This window comes from Mya arenaria, chromosome 5, assembly GCF_026914265.1.
Source record: "Mya arenaria isolate MELC-2E11 chromosome 5, ASM2691426v1".
NCBI lineage: Eukaryota > Metazoa > Mollusca > Bivalvia > Myida > Myidae > Mya > Mya arenaria.
The window spans coordinates 75,584,547-75,611,388 of record NC_069126.1 but is presented as its reverse complement, the minus strand read 5'-3'; the positions used below and the strand labels follow the sequence as shown (position 1 = coordinate 75,611,388).

The window sequence follows — 26,842 nt, the reverse complement described above, 5'->3', positions numbered from 1 at the left end:
CGTGCGGCAACAACGTAAACAATCTCAAATAATTAGCTAAAAAATACTTTTCCTTTACTTTTTCCAATTGAAAATGGCATCATTAAACAAGCAATCCCCATGAAAGATGTCTCTTTCAGCCAATGAGAGGAAACATGTCTGGCAGGACCACAGTGACTCGTTAGTTTGGATTCTATTAGAAAACTAATACTTTTGTCGGATAGAATAATCCGGATAAGTTTTGAATACTAAAAACAAAAACAGCTAGGCAGCTAGGAACGTTTAAATCAGTGTACATTCAAGGATGATAAGTATTTCGCAAACAAAACTTTCCCATGGATGTACATTGTAATTGTAACATGGTATGATATTGAGATAAAACACACTGTTAGTTCTAGAGTAAAATAATTGGTCCGTCACAGGTCAAAGCTTCTTAGACTCCCCTTCAGGCTTCACTGATAATTCTCCAAGAGAGTCATAGAGAAATCCATAATGAAACTCAACAGCCAGAGGCTTGTGCCTCAAATTAAGCCATGTTACTTTGTATTAGTTGAAAGAAGCACTTTTTATTTGGTTTAGAGACACCTATTTCATTGGTTTTTTTAATTTCAATAAAAATATTTCCTGTATCGTCTGTAAAAGCTAAATGCAGTGTAAGGTAACTCTAAAACAGTGAGTCAGTGTGCACCGTATTAACAGTGACTTTGCGGTCATGTGACTTGACCCTAGTCCAAATAATTGTACGTCGACGTTTTTTTTTTACTATACTATTTTTTATATGGCAAATCCTTCATGTACAAATTGTTTTGTACCAAAAGTGGGTAGTTATTCCAATCGCGATTACGGGTTAAAGTGTATTGCGTGCATAAAATATAATAAAAACAAAGAAATATTACTAGATAATGTTATTTTATATTGGTTCGGTACACACACAAAAATATCCAACGAATAATTAGTTTGATGGGGTTTTCTTCATTTCATTCTGTCAAAAGATAACACTTGATATACGTGAAGGGCACCTGCAAGACTAGTTCACAGTTTTACAACAATCAGAACACTTCCTATGGCCGAGTTGTTACGATTGTATTTACGAGGTCTATCTCGAAGCTTGTAGGAGGTTGGCGAGTTATTACAATTAGATTGAGTTGTTCTGCTTGGCATAATTTTTGTCTGTGTCAATCAAGTTTCGTTTAATTGGAAAGGTATTGCGCATACCCGTTTAGATGTTAGGGATTGGAAGAATTCCAAATAACATGTCTTAACATGTGATAATTTCTTGGGTCGATTCAGGGACACTTGTCGTAATGTCAACGCACACTAGGGGGGTCGGGGGGCATGCCCCCCCGGAATTTTTTTTAAATGGGGAACGTCTGTGGTGCATTCTATAGCATATCTGGGGCTATTTTAGTCGTTTTTAACGTCGGGAAAATGTACCTATTTTGACTGCCAAGACATATTTTTTACTTGACATGGTTTTTTTTTTTTCTGCATTTTCTTGAAAAAATAAAACCACCAGATATTTTCCCAGGCTTTAAATGAAGTGCTAACCAGGAGGATATGCAGTCTACTTTCGGTTTCATCAAAACAGGACATAAACAACTATATGGGCACCTGTTTTCCCGCGCTTTTGAGAACATGCGTTACAAAATATTTATTTTTTCATCACATTTAAAACGTTTGCAATTTATGACACACAATATTTTCCAGACGATAAAGAAGATTTTCCAGTTGATGAGCTTTTTTCCGTTTGGAGATGCATATAATTTTGATAGAGGGACGTGTCAACAATCGGCTGTATAAAGCGATCACGTGACTTACCATGGTCACATGATTAAAGCACTCTATATAACCACCTGTAAACCCCATATTGTCAGTTTTATTTCGGCGTAAAAATACACACGATAGTTCGGAAAAAAGGTCAAAACACTAAAATTCCTTATGGACGCGTAAGTTGTTTAAAGTATAACGACGTATCGACTTTGAAAGGAATATGGGATGTTTTCCGTGTTTTAGTTTTGTTTTTTTACTCATTTTGTCACTTTCTTTGAACTTACCTTCATGCTCGTTTGTTGGTAAAATGTGTGAAAAATGTCAATTCATCAATTAAAAGCTATCATTCATAAGACCAAACAAATCCATATGAAAACAATGAATTTGTATACAAGAACCCTCCCCCACTCGTTAAGCACAACAATAGGCCGATAGATCATTTATCGGGTGATTGACGATGACCTCGACGACACACGTACCAATTAACGGATTAGTGTCAACATGTCCTGTGTTTTACGACTAGTGTCCCAGACAGGCAAAATAGCTGATTTACATTGGTAAAATTAAGATAATCGATTCCGATTCCGAGATTTTTTTATTTTTTTTATGACTTTCCGGGACAAACATGCACCCTCCGTGACTCCGTGACAGAGATACGATTTCCGGGACAATCCCGGACGTCCGGGACGTTATCACATGTATGATTATTTTAGACTAGACTTGACCCCTACTCCTAGGTTTAAAGAGTAATAAATAAGATTCCTATATATTCTAAATTTAATTCACTGAATAGCATGCAAAACAATAGTCATTTCAAGTATTTCTTGACCCCCACAATACACGCATGTGATGAAAATCCACATTAGCACTAAGCATTAAAAAAGTTACGTTTCTTATAAGAAAATTGGTAATTTGATAAAGTTATGCTATCCACAGGTGTGAACAAAAATAGTAGATCAAGTAGATCTGGCATGTTAAGCAAGTCTTTTTAAATCACAAACCATTCATCTTCAAAACCTACAAAGATAGGAAAAGCTAATGGTCTGATATAACTATGCCTTGTTGACTGTCATGTGTTAATATAAAAGTGCATGTAACACTGAGTAGTCGCTTCCTAATTGGTGTAATTTGCCCTTAAAGCTGCACTCTCACAGATTTACCATTTTTACAACTTTTTTATTTTTTGTCTTGGAAAGAGCAAATTTTTTGTAAATATCTGCAAACCATTGATATAAGATTACTAACAAAAATTCAGATTGTAGATTTTCATATTTCCGTTTGAAAATTAATGTTTTATGGCCTAAACTGTTACTAACAATTTTTGAACTAAAATATATAAAAATCTGCGAAGTAAGTTTTTGTCAGCAGTCTTATTTAACTGGTTTCCATGGATTTTTTGCAAAAATTGGCTCGTTGCAAGACAAAAAAAAAAAAAGTTGTCAAAATGTTCAATCTGTGAGAGTGCAGCTTTAAATGATATGTTTAAATAACTGCTATAAGCAATCTTTGCCTCACATTTTCAATAGTCTCAACTACATATCAAAGACCACCATTTTGTTTGATACATGTACTGTTATCATGTATGTTTTCAAATACTAGGTCAGTTACATTGTACTGCAAAAGAAGGACCATAGTTGAGTCATGGAAGCCACAACTAGTCTGGGACTCCCCCACCAAAATTACTATTGTTTTTACCCGTCATAGTTAAATATTTCTTTTTTGGTGTAAACGTTTGAAAGGGGTGGGATTGAAGTGTAAATAGCAGTACACCAATTGTAAAATCTCTCCACAGATTCACATATTCTTCTTCAACTGTCTCCTCAATAGGATATCCCATACTCATTCAGTGTATTTTTGCAGTACAGTTCATTCTGTTCATGCAATATAATATATACAATGAAATTGCTTAAAAGTAACCCTTTGATCATTGATAAATTCATTATTGTATTTTATGCATAAATACATGGCAATCAATAATAAAGTATGGCTTTTAAATGGTAAAATAACTGAAAGAATACCAGCTTAAATAAAAGGAAAATGCACTTTGTCTCAATTTGTTACAAAAATATGGACTATACATGTTTAATAAGTCAGAATGATTATGTTGGAATAAAGTTGCATTTTCCCACAGGAACATTTTATGAGGTATGAGAATGGCATTTTTTCCTTCCAGGTTGACTCGAATTAAAACCCAACTGAGTGACCACCAGTCCCCTACTAAAGTCAGATCTCCTATCCGCAGCCCTGCCGGTAGACAGGAGCATGCCCCATATGGCAAATACAGACAGTCCACTCCACCTTATTTACCCAGGTACATGTCTACTTGCCATTATCCATGATCAGGCATTGAATCACTGGCGTAAACTCAGTCGGGGCTGTGCACATGATCCTACATTATAAAGCTTTGCACCTACTGCATTTTAATCAACCAAAGACTCAACGATGTCATTAAAGAAAGTCTTGAATCAGTTACAGCAAGATATTAAATATTTATAATGTATCTTTTGTTTTATTGATAAATTAGGATTAAATTATATAAAAATCCCATGTGTATGTCATGTTGTTGCTGTCATTGTGGGAAATGATACAAAGTTAGTCAATTTAGTACATGTATGTGTGTCTTAATATATTTTGGCTCTAATTGTTTTTAAGACTGGCTCTGTATTTGTTTGATTATTTAAGGTTGGAGACCCCTCCAGATGAAAGGCGGAAAGCTTCCAACTTGCGAGGCAACCGATATGAAATAGTCCCTCCTCTTCGAGAGTCAAAAAGACAGCAAGATTCAAGGTAAGATAGAAAATATGTTTTGTGTTATTGTGGTTTTCTTTTACAAGGCATTGTTCAACAAGTCCGGCTTCTTACGCACATGATTAGTTTTGGGAATGGAAATTAGCCAAGGTATGTTCATTTACATGTAACATGAATTTTTCAACATTTATCTAGCTCTGCAAGCATTTTACCAGTACCCAACTTGCAGGTGTTTGGGGATTCCGACGACTGTTTATCTCTATATGTTATTTTATTTCACAATGAATCCATTTCTGTCGCCACAGCACTAAATAGCATTATTAAAAAAAATACATGAATATGTGTTGCTTTTTAAATTTCTTGATGATAGGCCTTTGGTGTATTGTATGAAATATTCACAATAAAGATGGGCAGAGCAAGAGAAGCTATTAAGCCCTTATTAGTTATAAAGATTTCACATATTAGACCGATTGTTCAGAAAAATGTTAAAGCTAACAATGTGATTAACGACATTGTTGTTAACTTTCAAATATAGAATATGTGATAATGTGCTTAGCATTTAAATAGAAACAAGCACACTTATACAATAGTCTCAAATCTTGTTAGAAATACTGCAGATCACAAGTGTAGCCATTAAACTTCCAGAGCAGTAAAGATTTGAAAGTTTACAACAAAGATGTTAACAACTTTTTTCACTTTAACAAAGTTCTGAACAATCAGCCCATAGTTCTAACTGACTAAGATTATAAAATGTCTTCTGCAAGCTGGGAACCAAAGTATAATGTAGGGTATGTTAAGTGGTAAAAATGGAAATTGTGACAATTAGCCATAGGCAAGTTCAGGCAAATATACACTTTCCTTTGCTAGAAATGAAAGATTGAATCTAAATTTGAAATTTGAAATTATGATAACAGAAAAGAATATTTAGTTTTATATCAAAGCCTGGTTACAGCGGTTAGTGTATATGCACCACTATTCCATTACAAGCATTTGTATTGTTATTTAAAGGAAGTTATTTTATTTCAAACTTGGAGAATATAATATACCGACAGATCAGCACTATTTATATACACATACCATCCATGCCTATCTACTGTGTTATCGACAGTTTGTGATAGTTTATCTCTGTTTAACTCATTGACATTATTTGTATTTGATTTTGGGCGCAGGCTTTAATTGTACGGTGTCTATCTAATCAAATAGATTACATTCTTTCATAATCAATTAGGATGTTCATATGTGTGCTTTATGTCATACAATTTAGATAATGTCAATGCACCTAGTATAATGATATACACTTTTGGACTTAAGTAGAATGTTGACCTACTGCTGAAAATGATTTAATTGATAAAGTTATTAGTTAATCCAAACACATACAGACATTCTACGCATGCATTTATTGAATTTGTCCTAGTTTTACGGTGCCACTTGAATAAATAAATATATGTATATTTACTGACATAACCTGCTCTGAATAACCTAATCAATTCTCACCCATTTTATCATGCTGTTGAAACAAACCCATTGACACTACTTAATGTATGAATATATTTTTTGAATTGATGTCTGGATCACCAAGGGTTAAAATGTAACATTTCTATTATAAATTATGGTCAATAAATCAGGTATCAAATGAATGTCTTAAATATTTTGAACCGTTACTGCATTTCAGAAGCACAGACTATGACAGTTGGGGCGAGGAAAGTGATGAGGAACCAGACGCAGACCCTGGGGCCTATATGCCCCAACCATTCCAATATGGCCCACCCCCAGTTGTATGGGGGGCCCCCTTTCCCATGTTCTACCCTCCCCCACCCCCTCCAGCACATCAACCAGGGGGTAAGCGGAGAAGAGGGAATGAAAATGACGACCCTCGTGGTAGGAATGATAGATACAAAAGTAACTCATATGGTGCATCTAGACAACCAAAGTCGGACAGATATGAAGATGTGAGCCGGTCTGTGCCATCCAAAGCAAAGAAAAAATCAAAACCAAACAGGGTGCATTTTAGTCAGCCCACCCCTGCTCCCAATGGTTACTATGGCTATCCAATGCCAGGTTATATGCCATATCCGTATTATCCACAACCTGGGGAAGATCCATATGGCAGACAGAAAGATACCAAGTATAAAGTAGGTTGGCCATGTGCTGAATGATATTGAACTATTCATGATTTTTCAATGTTTTTAAGAGTTTTGCTAGTTAGCTAACATATATATGGATTCGAAGAAAGAATAAGAGCTTCATTTTGTTAAAATTACAAAAAGATGTTGCCTATATCCTATGATATTATGAGACAAAATAAGTATGACTTTGATACAAACAGTACTAGAATAAATGGCGTGTTTTCAAGACAACAAAAATGTGCCTGTCACAAAGCTTTATAGCCGTTTTATATATTTTGTCTCGTGTATTTGGTTATAATATTACCAGGATATAATTTCATTTGTGGGTACTGTATAAGTCACAATGCTTTGCAACAATACAGCTTCCTCGTTGTATTTTATTATGTGAAAGTTAAAACACATTAGTTCATGATTCAGCTTGAAATTGACATTGTTATGAATATGTCACAGTCTGTTGCTAGTGTTGTAGCATGTTTGTGTTCTCGTGCAGTATATCCAGCCCCGTGACACGCCCAACTCACAGAATGACACACACGGAGATATGATGAGCCGGTTCCGGGATCAGCCTGTAAGACGGTCGTTTTAGCTTACCTTAATATTATAGATTGAAATCTCATCCAATAATTAAGTTATTTTAACTTGATCAAGATGGTTGTATGAACGTTCCTGAATAGCTTTATTAACATTCTTGTTTGGAGGTTTCTAATTTACCTGAATAATAATTTAACAAAAAAAGTCCATATAATATTAACCTTATGGTTTTTCTGGTTTTAACATAGTTTCCATTTCCCATTGTATTTCCATTTCTTACTTTTTTTATAAGAACTGTCTTTAGGAAGGTTTTAAACCTTACAAAGAAAATGTTAATAACAATAGTGAATTATTGTCCACAGTATGACAGGTGTTACGATGTTAACCTTTTGTAGCAAAGGAAAAGATAGCAGATGTTTGTAGAATATTTTTTAAATAAAAAAAATGTGTTTTATAAGGAGGTCAGTAATTTGAGTAAGATAAAAATAGACTTGTCCATTTTGATGCTAACAGAGGATGTAAAAAGGTACATGTAGATTCCAATCTTGTTTCATCATTATTTTCATTCTTCTAGTTACAGTATAAAAGGTTTGAAGTCAATTTAGGACTTGTGCATTTTCTCCTTGTTTTTATGTTTAAGATTCTAGTACCTTTATGCTCATGTTTCTGTCAATGGAATCACCAGATTGATTCTGAATAAATTATTTAAGTAAGCATCTGACATAAACACTACTGCCAAAGTTTCATTTTGTAGTCATTAATTGGATTTATTCATTTTTTTTTCCATCCAGTGGTTTGCAAAAATATGTACATAAAAAGGAAAGCAGTTTTTTTTTTAAATTTCTGTTTTTTACCTCTGTAGCTCCCTCTGACTTATTTGGTTTAAATCTCAGTTCTAACAGTGTTATCCCTGACTTACAGGACCGTGTGTTAGAATATTACATGAAAGACCACCCGTTGTTCTCTGAAAACTTTGTAAACTGGTTTGTTAACCGATGTCTTGATGATATTATTCCGGACGTTCTTATGGATGCCTTGAATGAGATTGGACAAGGGGTTTGTATTGTAAAACATACACGAGCACACCTCTGTGATATTCTTAATCATCTAATTGCAGTGAAGAAAGGGGCAGAAAGTCACACAGTATATTACGGCACGCTTATTTAGATTCCCAGTGATGTAGTACTTAATAAAGTATTAGCGTAGATTCCTTAATAAATGCTTTATACTATGTTCACATTGAAATTTGATCACATAAATTGGTTATAAATATGATGTCTTTGTTTGGGAGTGTATTTAATATGCTTTTCGTATTATCCACCACATTATATTTTTTTGACATTGAATAAAAGTATACATATATATATATATTTTTATTTTAAGCCGTTTTTTACGCCTACTTCCATGTCCATGCACTTTTTTTGTGTCTAAATACAAAGAGAAACTATTTTATTTGAAATTGTACGTAACATGAGCATGTCCTTTAAAAGTTAGACGCCAATCTCTTACAACTTTCAGAACTCTGTATGTTCACTTTACTTGGAAGATTTGCAATTGATTTTTTTTAAATACTGGATATATTAAAATATCTTATGAAAGGATGAATCTTCAAATTATTTTCACATTTCTGCTTCTACATATGTTACAGAAAGCCATTTCTCTCTTTAATTTGGTGACAGTTTTTGTGTTCACTTTTTCAGCTAGTGCAAGTCACCAAAGCTAGAAGGTTGTTGCATGAAACTTTCTCCTTCAAAAAATATGTAGTTTTGTAGACTTAAAGCATTGTTTACTTTTTTTAAAATTGATTGATAATTATTAAGCTGGTCTGTCCAGTTATTGTCATAGCCTTGTTGTGGTCTGCATTGCACATTTCTTGTACAAAAATCTTCAACATTGCCTGAAAAAATCAAACCACATTGAAGAATATTCACATGAAACTTTGTTCACATGTTGCTAGATACATGTACGCCCATCACTCTGGCTTTAATATCTTCCAAGTTATGTCCCTTAAAGATTTAAAAAAGTCATGCAAGCACTTGAGCTTGACCATAACTAAATAACCATTTAATATATTAATATAATACTATTTACACATGTTACTAGTGACAGTATTAACATGTGTAGGAAGGCCACTACCTTTGGCTTAAGTGATTGTCTGGTTATGCCTATGGTTATTTAAATCTTCAAAAAGTAATGCAAATTTGTTTTTACCTTTTCTGTGAGTTAATTCCTATTATTTTAGTAAATGTGCATAGTAAGGCCCATAAGTCTTGTTTCGATAAGTGTTGAGTTATCTTACTTATTGACTTAAAAGAACAGATGAGCAATTGCATTTGGTCAGGGCACTCTTGTTTATATTTTGCATGTAATTAAATTAATTCATTTACACCTGAAAAATGATGTTTTACATCTTTCTAGGTAAAAGCTCATGCTAAAAAGAAATGAAATTCATAAAAGAAATAAGTTGAAAATGTAACTTATAATGTGCTCCATCTTTGGAGTTTGTCTGTCTCACAATCACCTCTTTTTATAATAATTTTAGGGCCTTTATTATAATTATTTTAGAAAATATGTTATTCATCACTTATTTTGCTTTTCACCAGTATACACATATAAACATGTAAAGCTTTTCAGCATGGCAGTATTGCTTTTTATTTTTGATGCCCTCTCCGAGGAAAATGGGGCATATAGGTTTGCATATGTTGGAAGGTCTTCTTAGGTCACATTTATGAATAACTTAAGAATGGTTTGACCGATAATAATAATTCTGTGGAAGGTCTACAGTCATATGAAAACTTTAACTGCAAAATAACTCCAGAACGGTTTGACCTAGGACAATAAAATTTCAGTGGTAGGATGTCGTTGAACAGTTTATGACCCCTATTGTCTTTTATGTTCACTTGGTCAAAGGTCATGGTAAGTGTAAAGAGTCTTATGAAATCTTTGTATGCACTATAACCCAAGAATTGTTATACATACAACCATGCAACATCATAGTGGTAAATTTCCCTTGATCAGTTTTTGACCCCTATTGTTTCTAAGGTCAAAGGTCATGGTCATGGTCAACAATCTCGATCATTTACTAAGCATAGGACCATGAAACTTCAGTTGTACTGGTTGTCCTTGACCTTTGGATGACCCCTTAAAATTTTGAGGTCATTACCAGGTATATCCAGGTCAAGTTGCAATGTTAACATTAAACTTTTATATACCAGTGCATTTCTTTTTAAAACACCTTTATTCAATCTTCCATTTGTTTCTGACAAGGCGTGCTCAGGCCAGGCATAATATTTGACAAGCATTTCTTGTAGTGAAAATATCTTCTCTTATTGTATTTTCTTCTTTCAGCACAGTTTTAATTCCATTTCAGTTATAGATGCATTGTTTTGTGGGTATTCAATATGAAATGATCATATATTTTATAACAGTAAATCATATTAACAGTGTCAATACTGTCCGATCTATGAATTATATATGATAATGCAAAATATTTTCAATTTATTATGTTTCAACAAATTGCATAATTTAGTCGTGTATAACCTTTCAGCCTGGTGCAGTTGAGAACTTGGCACTACGTATTCGTGATGATATTATGGGAGATGAGTTGCCGGGGCAAATGCATGACATCGTCCGGGCAACGCTAAATGAGATGGTTGATGAGTAAGTACTAGTAGTTTATAAAGACTTTATGGTTTGCAAGTAATGTTTTTTTTTGTGTACATATACATGTATATACATTCCACTTAATAAAAATGATGCTTAAATCCGATAACAACTGCCCTCGATAATTACCTACTTTGTATAACAAAAGAATACATTTGATCCAAGTCCACATGCATTTGTATGTGAAGCATTATCTTGTGACTAGTAAATGTCTACATTAATATGTGGAGAGTTTTGTTAGTAGTGGCAACAAAACTGTTTCAACATGCAGATACATGTAAAGCATACCAACAGATAGGGTATTGAAGTTTTCCACATGGTCAGAAGGTCAAAGGTCAAGGTCATGGTGAAACATTATTGAATGTATTCCCGAATCCTTGTTAAGCAATATTAAGTTTCTTTTGCAGCCTGTTTGGTAAACTACTATTTTTGCCTATATGGATTGTAAAACTTCTATTTCAGAGAAAGGTAACAAACTGTTGATACAGTTATTGTATTAAATCTTGTTAAATAAAACCTTTTTCTGCAGACATCCGCGGTATGCCAAAAAGATAAGGTACATTACACCACAAAAAGCACCTGTTTATTTGGGAGAAGGAAATTTTATTAATATGATATTTCCCATAGTTATTGTTTTCCAAATTTAAACTAAATGGTAAAAGTACTAAATGTTCAATAATAAGAAATCATAGGTATTACAGTTGCATATATTTGAAATAAATGAAGTAACTGGTTAGTTTGATAATTATTAAGTATATTTATAAAACAATTTGTAGCGCATAAATTATTATTTTGAGAAGATCCCACTCTATATTAAACATGCCAAATTGTTTTCTAGAATCTTACATCAGATGCAAAGATCTTGAAAATATTTTATACCAATACACCTGTGGTTATAAAGCTGTGGACAAAAACAATGGCATCATACTATATCATAAAATATTTTGTAGCGGAATTTACTAAAATAATACATGTGTTAAGGAAGACTACATTGTATAACCACACTTCCTCTCAACTAAATTAACCCATGATTGCCAATTGATGTGTTTCAAACAACAAATAATTGCATAGTTGCTATGGAGATTATTTTTATGCACTGATCTTCTAAAAAACACTAATTGATTACTCAAAGAAAGTTACAATTTTTACCTTAATTTACTTGCAATTATTTTTAAAATGCTAAAGGAAGGATTTTGCCTGCAGGCATATAAGTCTTATTTCATAGTTTTGCCCTTTAGCTATTGTCCACAGGTGTAGTTGTGCTTATAAGATATTTTGAGTGGACATCTGGATTTTTGTTTTGTATTTTGTTTTGTGGAATGCAAATGGATAATTTGGATATTGGAAGCACCATTTTATTTTGACCTGTCAAACAGATACAGATTTTTTTAGATGAATTGTTGCCATTATTAATGACTGTACAATGTAATATTGTTGCAACGAATTTCGTTTGAGAACAATGTTGACTTATTATTCTCCGTGTTAAAAATTGGTCCACCATGCTGAACAATGTTGACTTATGATCCTTCCAGTTTAAGATTGGTCCGCCATGTGAGCAATGTTAAATTATTATCCTCCCAGTTAAAGTTTGGTCTGGCATGTGAACAATGTTGAATTATTATCCTCCCTGAGTTAAAGTCTGGTCCGCCATGTGAGCAATGTTAAATTATTATCCTCCCAGTTAAAGTTTGGTCCGCCATGTGAGCAATGTTGAAATATTATCCTCCCAGTTAAAGTTTGGTCCGCCATGTGAGCAATGTTAAATTATTATCCTCCCAGTTAAAGTTTGGTCCGCCATGTGAACAATGTTGAAATATTATCCTCCCAGTTAAAGTTTGGTCCGCCATGTGAGCAATGTTAAATTATTATCCTCCCAGTTAAAGTTTGGTCTGCCATGTGAGCAATGTTGAAATATTATCCTCCCAGTTAAAGTTTGGTCCGCCATGTGAGCAATGTTAAATTATTATCCTCCCAGTTAAAGTTTGGTCCGCCATGTGAACAATGTTGAAATATTATCCTCCCAGTTAAAGTTTGGTCTGGCATGTGAACAATGTTGAATTATTATCCTCCCAGTTAAAGTTTGGTCCGCCATGTGAACAATGTTAAATTATTATCCTCCCAGTTAAAGTTTGGTCCGCCATGTGAGCAATGTTAAATTATTATCCTCCCAGTTAAAGTTTGGTCCGCCATGTGAGCAATGTTGAATTATTATCCTCCCAGTTAAAGTTTGGTCTGCCATGTGAGCAATGTTGAAATATTATCCTCCCAGTTAAAGTTTGGTCCGCCATGTGAACAATGTTGAATTATTATCCTCCCTGAGTTAAAGTCTGGTCCGCCATGTGAGCAATGTTAAATTAATATCCTCCCAGTTAAAGTTTGGTCCGCCATGTGAACAATGTTGAAATATTATCCTCCCTGAGTTAAAGTCTGGTCCGCCATGTGAGCAATGTTGAATTATTATCCTCCCAGTTAAAGTTTGGTCCGCCATGTGAACAATGTTGAATAATTATCCTCCCTGAGTTAAAGTCTGGTCCGCCATGTGAGCAATGTTAAATTATTATCCTCCCAGTTAAAGTTTGGTCCGCCATGTGAACAATGTTAAATTATTATCCTCCCAGTTAAAGTTTGGTCCGCCATGTGAGCAATGTTAAATTATTATCCTCCCAGTTAAAGTTTGGTCTGCCATGTGAGCAATGTTAAATTATTATCCTCCCAGTTAAAGTTTGGTCCGCCATGTGAGCAATGTTAAATTATTATCCTCCCAGTTAAAGTCTGGTCCGCCATGTGAGCAATGTTAAATTAATATCCTCCCAGTTAAAGTTTGGTCCGCCATGTGAACAATGTTGAATTATTATCCTCCCTGAGTTAAAGTTTGGTCCGCCATGTGAGCAATGTTAAATTATTATCCTCCCAGTTAAAGTTTGGTCTGCCATGTGAGCAATGTTGAAATATTATCCTCCCAGTTAAAGTTTGGTCCGCCATGTGAGCAATGTTAAATTATTATCCTCCCAGTTAAAGTTTGGTCCGCCATGTGAACAATGTTGACTTATTATCCTCCCAGTTAAAGTTTGGTCTGGCATGTGAACAATGTTGAATTGTTATCCTCCCAGTTAATGATATGTCGCCACTTAAGCACCCAAGTGAAAAAACGGCTGGGATCACGGGCAGGATATACTGGGATCACAATGAAATTGCGCTGCTCTATTCGGCCCCTCATATTTCAATATATCTTTAGCTATTTTTTATTCTACTTTTGGGTTCCGGGTTTGGTTTAGGTTGTAAAAGGCCCAAACCATAAACATTGTGGTGGACCAGTAGTAAAATTACTCTTGTTAATGTAAAACACAAACAGTAAAGTTTAAGAACTTGATTATGTTTTCTCAATGCTGACAATTTTCTGACCATGATTGCAACTTTGCTCATAAAGGTTGTGGTGTTATTTGTGACCTTGTAATCATTGAAAAAAGATTATTTTGGCATGTCGAAAGATTTTCGATTTTGTTTTGTTATTTCAGATCATTTTCAATCAAATGTAGAAATTAGTTTATTGTTTTATTGTGCCATTATATTAAATAATGGTGACAAAATTAAATTTTGATGCTTGGTATTGGAAAGGTATTGTTTACTGATTATGTTTACATAAACAAAAAGAATGAAAATACATTAAAAGATAGAAAATTCATTGTTTTTTTACAAATAAAGATATTGCTTTTTATAAAGATAGTGCTTTTTTTTAAAGATACAGCTTTTTGTGTCGCCTGAAAAGACGACATATAGGGGTTACTTTTGTCGGCGGCAGCGGCGTCCGCGTCCCGTTTTCGCTTGTCCGGGGTATATCTCCTAAACTATTAGTGGTATCAACTTGAAATTTCATATGTAGATAGATCTAATTGAGGGCAAGTGCAGTGCACAAGAACTGTTACTCTTGCTTCCATATTTTTAGAGTTATTGCCCTTTGTGATTTTTCATGCTTAAAGTTTTGTCCAGTGCATATCTTGTAGAATATAAGAGTTATCAACTTGAAACTTCATATGTAGATAGATCTCATGATGGGCAAGTGCAGTGCACAATAACAGTAACTCTTGCTTTCTTGGTTTTAAAGTTATTGCCCTTTGTTAAATTTCATGCTTAAAGTTTTGTCCGGGGCATATCTTGAAGAATATAAGAGGTATCAACTTGAAACTTCATAGCTAGATAGATCTCATTGAGGGCAAGTGCAGTGCACAAGAACTGTTACTCTTGCTGCCATATTTTTAGATTTATTGCCCTTTGTTAATTTTCTTGCTTAGGTTTTGTCCGCGGCATATCTCGTAAAGTATAGGAGGTATCAACCTGAAACTTATTCCGTAGGTATATCTGATTGAGGGAAAGTGCAGTGCACAAAAACCGTAACTCTTGCATCTATATGTTTAGAGTTATTGCCCTTTGTTAATTTTCATGCTTAAAGTTTTGTCTGGGGCATATCTTGAAGAATATAAGAGGTATCAACTTGAAACTTCATAGCTAGATAGATCTCATTGAAGGCAAGTGCAGTGCACAAGAACCGTAACTCTTGCTGCCATATTTTTAGAGTTATTGCCCTTTGTTAATTTTTATGCTTAGGTTTTGTCCGTGGCATATCTCGTAAACTATAGAAGGTATCAACCTGAAACTTATTCCGTAGGTATATCTGATTGAGGGAAAGTGCAGTGCACGATTGAGGGAAAGTGCAGTGCACAAAAAACGTAACTCTTGCATCTATATGTTTAGAGTTATTGCCCTTTGTTAATTTTCAAGCTTAAATTTTGTCCGAGGCATTTCTCGAAAACTATAAGAGTTATCAACTTGAAACTTTATAGATAGATAGATCTTATTGAAGGGGATCGCAGTGCACAAAAACTGTATCTCTTGCTTCCATATTAGAGTTATTGCACTTTGTTAATTTTCATGTTTAACTTTACCTTGCACACTTTTTTAGCTCACCAGAGCACGAAGTGCTCAAGGTGAGCTATTGTGATCGGTCTTTGTTCCTCGTCCGTCCGTCAACAATTGCTTAAAGAACATCTCCTCTGAAAATACCTGGCCAAATTCAATGAAACTTGACAGGAAGCTTCCTTGGGTGTCCCTCTACAAAAAATACAGCAAGGGGTTACGATTGATTAACAACAACAACAACAAAATGGCCGACTTTTTGTTTTGCTTTAACGTTGTTACCTTCAGTTCAAATGCCACCTACACTTGAAAGTTAAATGGCAACATCATTGTCTATAAATGAATAAAATGCCAATCTAACAGCTATAATGTCGACAGTAAATAATTCGTCAGGCGACACATCCGACTCGCGGAGTTCTAGTTTTGTTTATTAACTTTTACTGAAATTTGACGTGAGGCAACCTATTTAGCAATTCTTTTAAAGGATGAAAAAGCCCTTTACCATTAAACATATAAATATATATTCAACTCTTTATTGGATTATGATAAAGAGTAGAATGAAGGATTTGTACAGTTATATTAGCTGAAGAATACTAACAGTGATATCATATATAAATAAGTTTAATTTGTGGTAAAAGAAGAGTTTCTTTCTATTCATTTCCCCGCTACTATAATACTAACATTTAGAAATCAAATTACTAATAAATGAAATTGTAGTACTGAATAATGATAATAATATATTATTCTATCAAATAATATCTGTCTTCTTTCAAAAGTAGTTGTACAACATAATGACAGGTGGAAGTATTTCGTAAAATCTGAGTTACTTTTTAAACATATTTAAGATTGATCCATTATGAATATATTTGAATAAACTTTTGTATTTTATAAAACTGATTTAGTTTAAACATATATTTACAACAATTATGAAGAACATTATTATGACTTATATTAAGTCATTCTTGTTGGCATAATGTTGCGCGATAGTGTGGTCTCTTGTTCATACATTAAAAGCAATTTCAATACTAGTTTTGAATCCATTCATGTTAGTGGAATTGCAATATCTAAATTGCAAATACGTCACTGCAAAAAATGTTTGAATTTGAATTGCCTTAATACCTTAATTTCTGCACTCAACATTATGTTTTAATTACCACAGGACAATATGTTCTTCTTAAGATACTTTTTGGTATTTCTTTTCATTGCTTTTTCGTACGTGACTGAGTAAAATGGTGACGTTAAATGGAACAAAACAGTCAACGAAACTCTTCAAATCCTGATCTTGCGTTTTTTTGTACACTCTGAAAACGGGAACAATCATTTTCAGGGTCCGTATTACAAAAGCATGTTAAGAAGTTTTTAACATATTTTAACTTAAGTGTAAAATTAAGAAATGTTATAGTTCTTTAAAAATCTAATTCTTAATACTGCTGTTTTCATTTTTAAAAATTAAAGTGTCCTTATTTTAATTGCAGAATATACACTTAGCATACCACTTTCTTCCAGTGGAATAAATCAGTTTAGAAAATGTTGAATTGAAGGAAAAGATTAAATTTTAACTTAAGATGCTTCTGTTGTATTGCCCCTGAATTTATCTGTGATGATTGTAGTTAATATCACAAGATATATAAACGTAATTGAACTATTCTTTCTGGGAACATTTGATTAACCTCCCTTTAATTTTACAGGCATATGCTGTATTCCCAATCAGGAGATCCTCTGGAGAGTTTTCTTACCCGTCTTCTTAATGATGCTGTGCACGAGGCGGCGGGCGATATCGTCAAGGAAACAGTTCGAGAGATGGCAAGGGATTACGTCGATGACAAACATTTTGCCATTGTCTATGATGATTTATTGGATGATTATTTGGATGAAGTTGGGACAAGTATTGTAAGAATTTTGTCGTATTGGGCCTAAAAACAGTTAATTATTGATTTCATGGCTTCAAATATTAAAATCTGCATTGCCTTGAATAAGCATTAATATACATTTTTTAAGTAATTTAATTTTATGTCTATGAATTCAATAACATATATCAAAGAAATGTACGTCTACATTGAAGAAAAAAAAGAATGCGTCACTGATATACCAAGTCTCAAAGACCTCAAAGATGCTCCCATTGATATTTTTGTACAAATGTGCTGTTCAATTCTCTTGATTCATAGCAATTATGTACAAATATAAATTGTTTTAATCTATTTTGAAAAAGTACTCTTACAATTCTATGAATATTAACTCCTTCTGGATTTTTTTTATCTAAGAGCGTATCATTTTCTATTAAAAAAAGACAACAGGACAATTTTTTTAGAACTTTTACCTTCCACTTTCAGGTGCAAGATACAATGTATGAAATCATGTACGAGGACTTCATCCGTGATGAGGTAATAGAGGCGGAGTTAGAGGAACTTCTGCCAGAGATTGCTGCTGAGGTGCTTACACACTATGACACCAAGGTCATGAGGCGAGAACTCAAAGAGGTATGTAAAAAATAGCCTTTATATGTAGTAGTTACACCCAGTATGAAGAGGTTACCCCCGGTATGTAGAATACCCCAAGTATGAAGATGTTACCCCCAGTATGTAGGAGTTACCTCCAGTATGTAGAGGTTACCCCCTGCATGTAGAGGTTACCCCCAGTATGTAGAATACCCCAAGTATGAAGATGTTGCCCCCAGTATGCAGGAATTACCTCCAGTATGTAGAGGTTACCTCCTGCATGTAGAGGTTACCCCCAGTATGGAGAGGTAACCCCCAGCATGTAGAGGTTACCCCAATATGTAGAAGTAACACCCAGTATGTAGAGGTTACTCCCAGTATGGTATAGGTTACCTCCAGTGAGCTTCTACTCACATTACTCACACACTATGATACAAAGGTTTTTAGACAGGAACTGAAAGAGCCATTTACAGGTGAATCACAGTGAGTCCCTGTCAAAATGACCATTAAAAAGTTGTCACCTGAATATTTATTAGTAATAAAGATAACTTACATACATAGTTGGTCTTTATTGTTTTGAAATGTTTGTGTATCTCATTAATTGTCCATTGTATTATTTATTACAATGATGGCAGTATATGTTTCTCATAGGATTTGAATTTGTAAGGTATGCTTTCTTTAACAAGGTATGTTTAAGACCCGAGAATCAACACTATAGCAAGTTTTAAAGCTTTCAAACTGTTTCGAAAGACATTATCTAGTCTATGTATTACAAATGGAGAGAATATGCATAGAGACATTAATTTCCTTCATTTTCCAAAGCTTGTTTTGGGATAACCTTTAACCTTGGTTATAGACGGTTGTTTTTATCACTGAGTTAACATGTCACCAATTTAGAGCATCTTTCCACCTACATTTGCTCAAAAGTATTGTGCAACCAAGTGTGTTTAGTTATTGACAACATATTAGCCCTTCATTGGTTAATTGAATGGTTAAAATGGCAACAAACTTCGTGTAAAATTTTAGTGAATGAATAGTATCGAAGTTGAAACACTTTGCCAATGTCCTTGGCAGCAAAGTTTGGAAAGTCTGGTAATACAGCTATGTGTAGTTATCATACTTTGTGAACTGGCTTTCTAGATATTGTTGTTTGACTATGATTCTAGGTATCTAGTCATGCTGGGGACAAACTGATAGAGTCTGTAATGTTTCTCTATAATTCTAGGTATCTAGTCATGCTGGGGACAAACTGATAGAGTCTATAATGTTTCTCTATGATTCTAGGTATCTAGTCACGCTGGAGACAAACTGATAGAGTCTATAATGTTGGACTATATCATGCAACTGGTTGCTAGACAGGGAAAAGTCTGGACAGAGAGTGATCATGCTAGCAAATACATGGATGGTAAGGCTTTTGATTTTGGTCGTTTAATGTAAGTAAAAAGTAATATATTTACCGGGTTCTGTTTGACTTCTTACAGTATGACTTTGCATAACTTCAAAGTAATTATATTGCCTACTCTGGTCCCTGTAGTTTTCATGGTTCTATTAAAAAAGTATTCTTAATACAGATTTTATAAAAAATAGAAAAAAGACCCAGACAATTTGTTTTTCAAATTTTGTAATTATGTTTAGACAAGTGTGATTTTGTGTAAGTTAAATAATTTAGTTTTGACTTTGAGTGGACTCCATTTATTGATAATATAATTAATTATGCCTCCCTTCGAAGAAGAGGGGTATATTGCTTTGCACATGTCGGTCAGTAGGTCGGTCAGTCGGTCCGTCCGTCGGTAGACCAAAGCTTGTCTGAGTGATAACTCAACTATTCCTGGACAGATGGCCATCAAACTTGACATGAAGGTTGGGCCTGACCAGTAGATGACCCCTATTGATTTTTTGGGCTCATCGGGCAAAGGCCAAGGTCACAGTGACCTTTAATGGTAAAATAATTTTAAAGCTTGTCCAAGTGATAACTCAACAATGCCTAGACCTATGGTCATCAAACTTCATATGGAAGTTGGGCCTGACCAGTAGATGACCCCTATTGTTTTTTGGGGTCACCCGGCCAAAGGTCAAGGTCACAGTGACCTGGAATGGTAAAAGGTTGGCTGTGTGATAACGAGACAATGCTAGCACCCATGGCCCTCAAACTTTACTTGGAGGTTGGGCCTGACCAGTAGATGACCCCTATTGATTTGAGGGGTCATTGGGACAAAGGCAAGGTCACAGTGACCATGATTGGTAAAAGGTTGTCCGAGTGATAACTCAACAATGCCTGCAACCATGGCCCTCAAACTTTACTTGGAAGTTGGGCCTGACCTGTAGATGATCCCTATTTAATTTAGGGGTCATTGGGCCAAAGGTCAAGGTCACAGTGACCTTGAATAGTAAAATGTTTTCCGATTGATAACTCAACAATGCCTGCACCCATGGCCCTCAAACTTGACTTGGAGGTTTGGCCTGACTGGTAGATGACCCCTAATGATATTAGAGGTCAAAGGTCACATTGACCTTGAAAGCAAACTCGATTATTCCTGGACCTATGGTCCTCTTACTGGATAATATGAAGGTTGGGCCTGACCAGTAGATGATCCGTAATGATTTTAGGGCTCATCAGGTCAAAGGTCAAGCTGACAGTGACCTTTAATGGTAAAGGAATTTTAAAGCTTGTCCGAGTGATAACTCAACATTGCCTTGACCTTTGGTCATCAAACTTGATATGGAAGTTTGGCCAAAGGTCAAGGTCACAGTGACCTTCAATGGTAAAAGGTTGGCTGAGTGAAAACGCGACAATGCCTGCACTCATGGCCCTCAAACTTGACTTCGAAGTTTGGCTTGACCTGTAGATGACCCCTATTTATTTAAAGGGTCATTTGGCCAAAGATAAAGGTCACAGTTACCTTAAATGATAAAAGGTTGTCCGAGTGATAACTCAACAATGCCTGCACCCATGGCCCTCAAACTCAACTTGGAGGTTGGGCCTGACCAGTTCATGACCCCTATTGAGTTCAGGGTTCAAAGGTCAAGGTCACATTGACCTTGAAGGCAAACTGGACAATTCCTAGACCTATGGTCCTCAAACTTGATATCACGGTTGGGCCTGACCAGAAGATGACCACTAATGACTTTCGGGGTCACCGGGCCAAAGGTCAAGGTCACCTAACCTTTATTGCAAAAAACAAATTTTCTCCCAGTAATCTCTCAACAATGCCTGAATCTATGATCATCAAACTTGACATGGAAGTTAGACCTGACAAGTAGATGGCCCTTATTGATTTTAGTAGTCATCAGGTGAAAGGTCAAGGTCACAGTGATCTGAATGTGAAAATGTTGTTTGAGTGGTAACTCTACAATGCCTACACCCTTGACCCTCAAACTTGACTTTGGGTTGCATCCAACGTGTAAATGATCCCTTATTATTTTAGGGGTCAAGGGCTCAGTGACCTTGACCGAAAAGAGCTTATCTGTGTGATAACTTGACAATACCAGCACCCATGGCCCTCAAACTTGACATTTAGGTTTTTGGTGACCAGCTGATGACTCCTATGGATTTTGAGGTCATAGAGTCAAAGGTCATGGTCATAACACACTCTATCCTCACACTTTGATTGGTCATAATCTTAAAACTGCCTCAACATCATCCAATGTCAGTGACAAAATCAGCTGTGATTTCGTTCCAAGCATATTTCATTCAATTGTCCATTTAATCCTGACAACATGGCACTCAGGGGGGGCATAATGTTTGACAAACATCTCTTGTTTTATTCATGTTTGGTCTGCTTGTGTTGTTTGTACATGTATGTTGTGTGTGTCTCATTCAGTGTTGTCTGGGCATTGGCTTTGCGCCTCTATATAGGGTAACTTGTTAACTTTTGGCATCTTGGTTTGCCCCTATAGTTTCCATTGTATTATTATGGCGAATCTCACTTATATCAAGATGTATCATGAATTTGAAACTCAGAGATTATGTCTAAAAGCACATATTTTGCAATTTATTTCTCTACTTCAGACATTGTCAGCACCATTTTACTGGAAAAACTGTTTGGCACAATTGTCAATCGCCGAAAAACTATCAACAACAAACCTATTCGGAAGATTCACCAGAAAGTTGTCACAGATGTGGTATGTAGAAAAAATGATGAATTATTCTCTGTCAGATACATGTATATGTGTAAGTGGTAGTCCTTATGGATGGATAATATTAAAACAAAGGCTATTCAATATTGATGTAATTGTAGGTTTGATACAGGATGAAATTGCAACCTAAGTTTCCCTATCTTGGGTGGTATTCAATATTAAACTTAAGTCAATCTTATGGTCATACATCATTGACTCTATTGGTGAGTTATTAATAACATGTAATCCGATTAGCTACATCACTCTTAGATCCAATTTAGACAGATAACGAATAGCAGGTCTGGGCCCATGTTAACAAACAATCTTGAGTCTGACTCTAGAAAAGGACATAGTATACTTAAATATGCAAATGATAAAACAACACACATTTATGTTGCATTCTTTTCATGAAAAATATGTGAGTGATGTTGAATCATACTAGTGGTGAAACATACAGCAATGTACACCATCCATGCTCTGACAGAAGGAATTTACAATGAAATTACAATATAGTGTTTTGAGTCTTTGGTTTTTCACTTAAATATTATTTTCATCATTTGAGAAATAATTTTAGTATTTTTGAAATATTGGGGACAATGAAAAAATACATTCCTACAATTTTCCCCCAAATACATACAAATACACATGGATGTTTGATCAAATGTGAAACAGATTTCTCATGCTTTCTTTTTCAGGCTCTTGATGTTTGTCTCCAGCAGCTGACGTCGTCTCTGGATGAGGATTTACTGGACGTAGATGAGTACGAACGTGGAGTGATGGAACCCTACGTGCTACACAATACACCCATGGGAAGGATTTTGACCTCCTGATGGGGGCAGGGGGATGGGGTAGGGGAAACTTCGCTGTAACAGACAGATGAAATGACAGTGGCTTACCAATGTAATTAAAAACTGAAGGCTATATATCTCATTATTTTAGGAAGGACTTTGTCCTCGTTATAACGGGTTAATTTCTCACTTGCTGTAAGTATGTAGAGGCTCCAACAATGTCTTTGGACACTACATCTTACAAACCAAAGGGAAGCATTCTGTCCTCCTGATCGGGAACGGAAATGGTTTATTTACAACAACTTGGCAGTTCAGGGTGAAAATCAAAGTCGGATTTGTCCTGCTGATGTTTTATGAAGGGTTATCAGCAAATGAAATGGAAGCTGCTGCATGTTAATCATTGAATGTGCCCTATAGAAAATTCCTACTCTTTATAAAACCATTTAACTGTATTAATAAATGATACAAAAGATGATACTTGAATAGCAGATTTAAATGAAGTACTAGCTGAATATAGTTTTTAGAATAACAGATATTGATGTGCATGTTTTGAAAGCTTGCTATGTATAAACATGGAACAACCAGCACACATTGATTTCGAGTCATGTGGGGATCAAACCCCCCACCAATCATTCTTCATCTCAATTGGACATGGTGTCACTGTATACAGAACACCCAGAAACATACAGTTGTAAGCGTTATCTGTGATATTTGTTTGTTGTACATAATGTATTGTTCGTGTAAATATAACATAAGAAATGCCTTCATATACTTAAGTAAGGAGTATGCATTTTTAGCTCGACTATTCGAAGAATATGGAGAGCTATACTACTCACCCAAGCGTCGGCGTCACCCCTTGGTTAAGGTTTTGCGTGCAAGCACACATAGGTTAATATCTCAGCAACTACTTGAGGTATTGCATTGAGACTTTATACAATGGTACTCAACCATCCAACCTACTTAATTAACCAAGTCGGATAACTCTACTTTGCATTTAATGCCAATAATAGGCATTTATTATTTGACTTAGAAATTCTGGTTAAGGTTTTGTGTGCAAGCACACATAGGTTAATATCTCAGCAACTGCTTGAGGTATTGCATTGAGACTTTATACAATGGTACTCAACCATCCAACCTACTTAATTAACCATGTAAGATAACTCTAGTTTCATTTAATGCAAATAATTGCCCTTTATTATTCGACATAGAAATTCTGGTTAAGGTTTTGCGTGTAAGCACACATAGGTTAATTTCTAAGCAACTACTCGATGTATTGAATTGAGACTTTATAGAATGGTTTTCAACCACTCAACGTAATTGAATAACCAAGATATGTATTTTGCAAATAATTGCCCTTTATTATTCGACTTAAAAGATCTGGTTGAAATTTTCCATGTAACCACATTTATGTTACTATCTTTTTTGTTACAGTGATATTGTTTAATTTTTATTCACGCATTTTTATCTCATGAACATCATTCATCTCATGGACATTGTTTATCTCATGGAAATCATTCATCTCATGTACGTTTTTTTATCTCATGGACATCATTCATCTCATCCACATTGTTTATCTTAAGAAGAAAAAACATATCAAAGGCTGATCACATATTGGATTAAGTGTCATGTATATCATTTACAAAACTGTAAATATAGTCAATGAATCTACTAAGCATTTTATTCTTTATTCAAGTTCTAATATGTTACTCTGTCATTGAATTAAGTGTATATCTTACTTTTTAAGTTCTTATCAGGAAGTCCATGTTTATATAAGCTTACAATTGCATTATTGTTCCATAAACATAAACAACACAGTGTTTATTATTGGTTAGCTCAACACAAATGCTGGGTTACTGTTCATAGTGTGCAATGAAATGTTAACCATTCTATTACTAAAATAATTTCAGCACTTCTGTTTCCATTCCACTAATGTGTTAGGTTTATTTCTTAGATTTCCTTTTTTCAAATGCTGGTTGTGTCTCCAGTTTATGACGTTCCATTAGGTTAATAAAAAGCCATGCATTATTAGGAACTAACACATTTCTCAAATTTCTTTGTCTCTGAGCCTTCACACTTAAATGTTTGTAAATGTTGGCTGTATTCGTATGGAACTGAGTACCAATGACCGTATGCTAGGCCCATTACTCTTGCGTTAATACTTTTCAACTGATGTTACTTGAACAACAGACTACCCTCGCATATGGCTGTGTTTTTTTTGTTTAGAAATGTTGTAATTCAGCAGTTATTGCTTTATAGATATTTTTCAAAAGACTGTTCATGTTATTTATTTATTTTTTAAGCCTCATCTACATAATTTGTTCATAACATATTGCACAGATATAAAACAAATCACACAAACATATATAGACCCTCTAGATTAAGATGAGAGTCATAAGATACTATTTGCACAGCAGTCTTTACTAAAACAGAACAACTTGAATACAATTGGGAAGACAACACATGATCTCACAGTATTCACTACTAATGGACTTTACATATATTAAAATATATACCACATATATACCATATAAACATGTAGAGATAGAATATTTGGGGTTATGTTTTGTCATGTTGGCATCATCCATCATCCCTTGCATACATGTGTGTTTCTTTGTTTTTATGGTGTTTGCATTGCTTACTCAGAGACTTTCCTTAGTGTCATAATCAATTTAAAGGTCTGTGATACTTATCATTTCATCTAAATTATTGTAAATTATTTTACCTTCTCCATATACATGTATTAAGCATATTGTCAATGTTGTTACATGTAGGTAGACTTTTATTTAGATAGTTTTGTTATACGTGTCGATATGTATTAAAATACTTCAAAGCATACCGGTAATTTTCTTCTCTAGATCTCCCACCTAGATTTATATCCTTGCCATCATTTACATTGTACATAAAAAATAGCCTCGAAGGTTTGGAGGACAACAGTTATGTTGTTGTTGTCAAAGCTGGACGTCGTTAAAATCGTAGTTACCTAAATCATTCATGAAACAAACTTCGATGAATTAAATTATGTATTTCGCCTCATTATGAAAAGATGAATTTTAAATTTCATCTGTGAATCCTTTTTGTTTTATTTTTTTCTTCATATTGTTCCAACCGTTAAAAAACCATTATTTTAACAACGATACACGGTCTTTAAGCATCACGTGCTTTGCATTCAGGGAGAGTTTGTGATGCTATTATTTACATATTAACTTCAAGAAACGTACTCATTAAGAAATTCAACAGATCACGATCTCGTTGACATTTGCAACGAAAAAACAGCGGCCTCAAACAGTTTCAACGCTTCAAGGATGTGTTTGTTACTACGCCGTTTTCGCGTATATTATACTGGTAGTTGAAGTGAAACAAATGTAAAATGTCAACTTCTGTATGTTCATTTTCAGATTCTACAGGACAAACTTGTTTGATACACACACCATGATCACTTTTCACAATGTTTAATACCATATATAGAAACAATTTCTGGAGTGAATATATCCTTCTGATACAAACAACGATGTACATGAACATTTATCTTCACGTTACGGTTATATCTAAAAGTTACTATAAAATGAAAACAACACTTGTGAACAAATAATGTTAGTCATAATAATATTGAAACGAATATATAACAACATTTGAAATTTGCATATTGAAACATATAGAGAAACGCTGTCGTTTAGGATAATGTAATAAAATATTAAAATACTCACTAGTTTGACCACGTGTCGTTTTCCATTAAACAGACATAATTGATACCATTATAGCTCGAGTCACAACGGAA

The 26,842-nt window shown here is 34.5% G+C and overlaps 1 protein-coding gene across 4 annotated transcripts; it reads left to right on the top strand.

The window, feature by feature from the left end:
- On the top strand, positions 1–23,113 carry LOC128235194 (uncharacterized). Of its 4 annotated transcripts, XM_052949945.1 has the most exons (13): positions 1–159; positions 3,923–4,060; positions 4,432–4,536; positions 6,170–6,629; positions 7,114–7,191; positions 8,076–8,210; positions 10,702–10,814; positions 11,347–11,373; positions 17,417–17,618; positions 18,059–18,205; positions 19,448–19,568; positions 22,173–22,285; positions 22,975–23,113. In XM_052949945.1, exons 1-13 carry the CDS (start codon positions 107–109, stop codon positions 23,107–23,109), a joined length of 1,827 nt encoding a protein of 608 aa, XP_052805905.1. In that variant the 5' UTR covers positions 1–106; the 3' UTR covers positions 23,110–23,113. The 4 variants fall into 4 exon arrangements, with proteins under 4 accessions (XP_052805905.1, XP_052805907.1, XP_052805906.1 ...); XM_052949947.1 differs by lacking the exon at positions 8,076–8,210; XM_052949946.1 differs by lacking the exon at positions 11,347–11,373.
- The last annotated feature ends 3,729 nt before the right edge of the window (positions 23,114–26,842 follow it).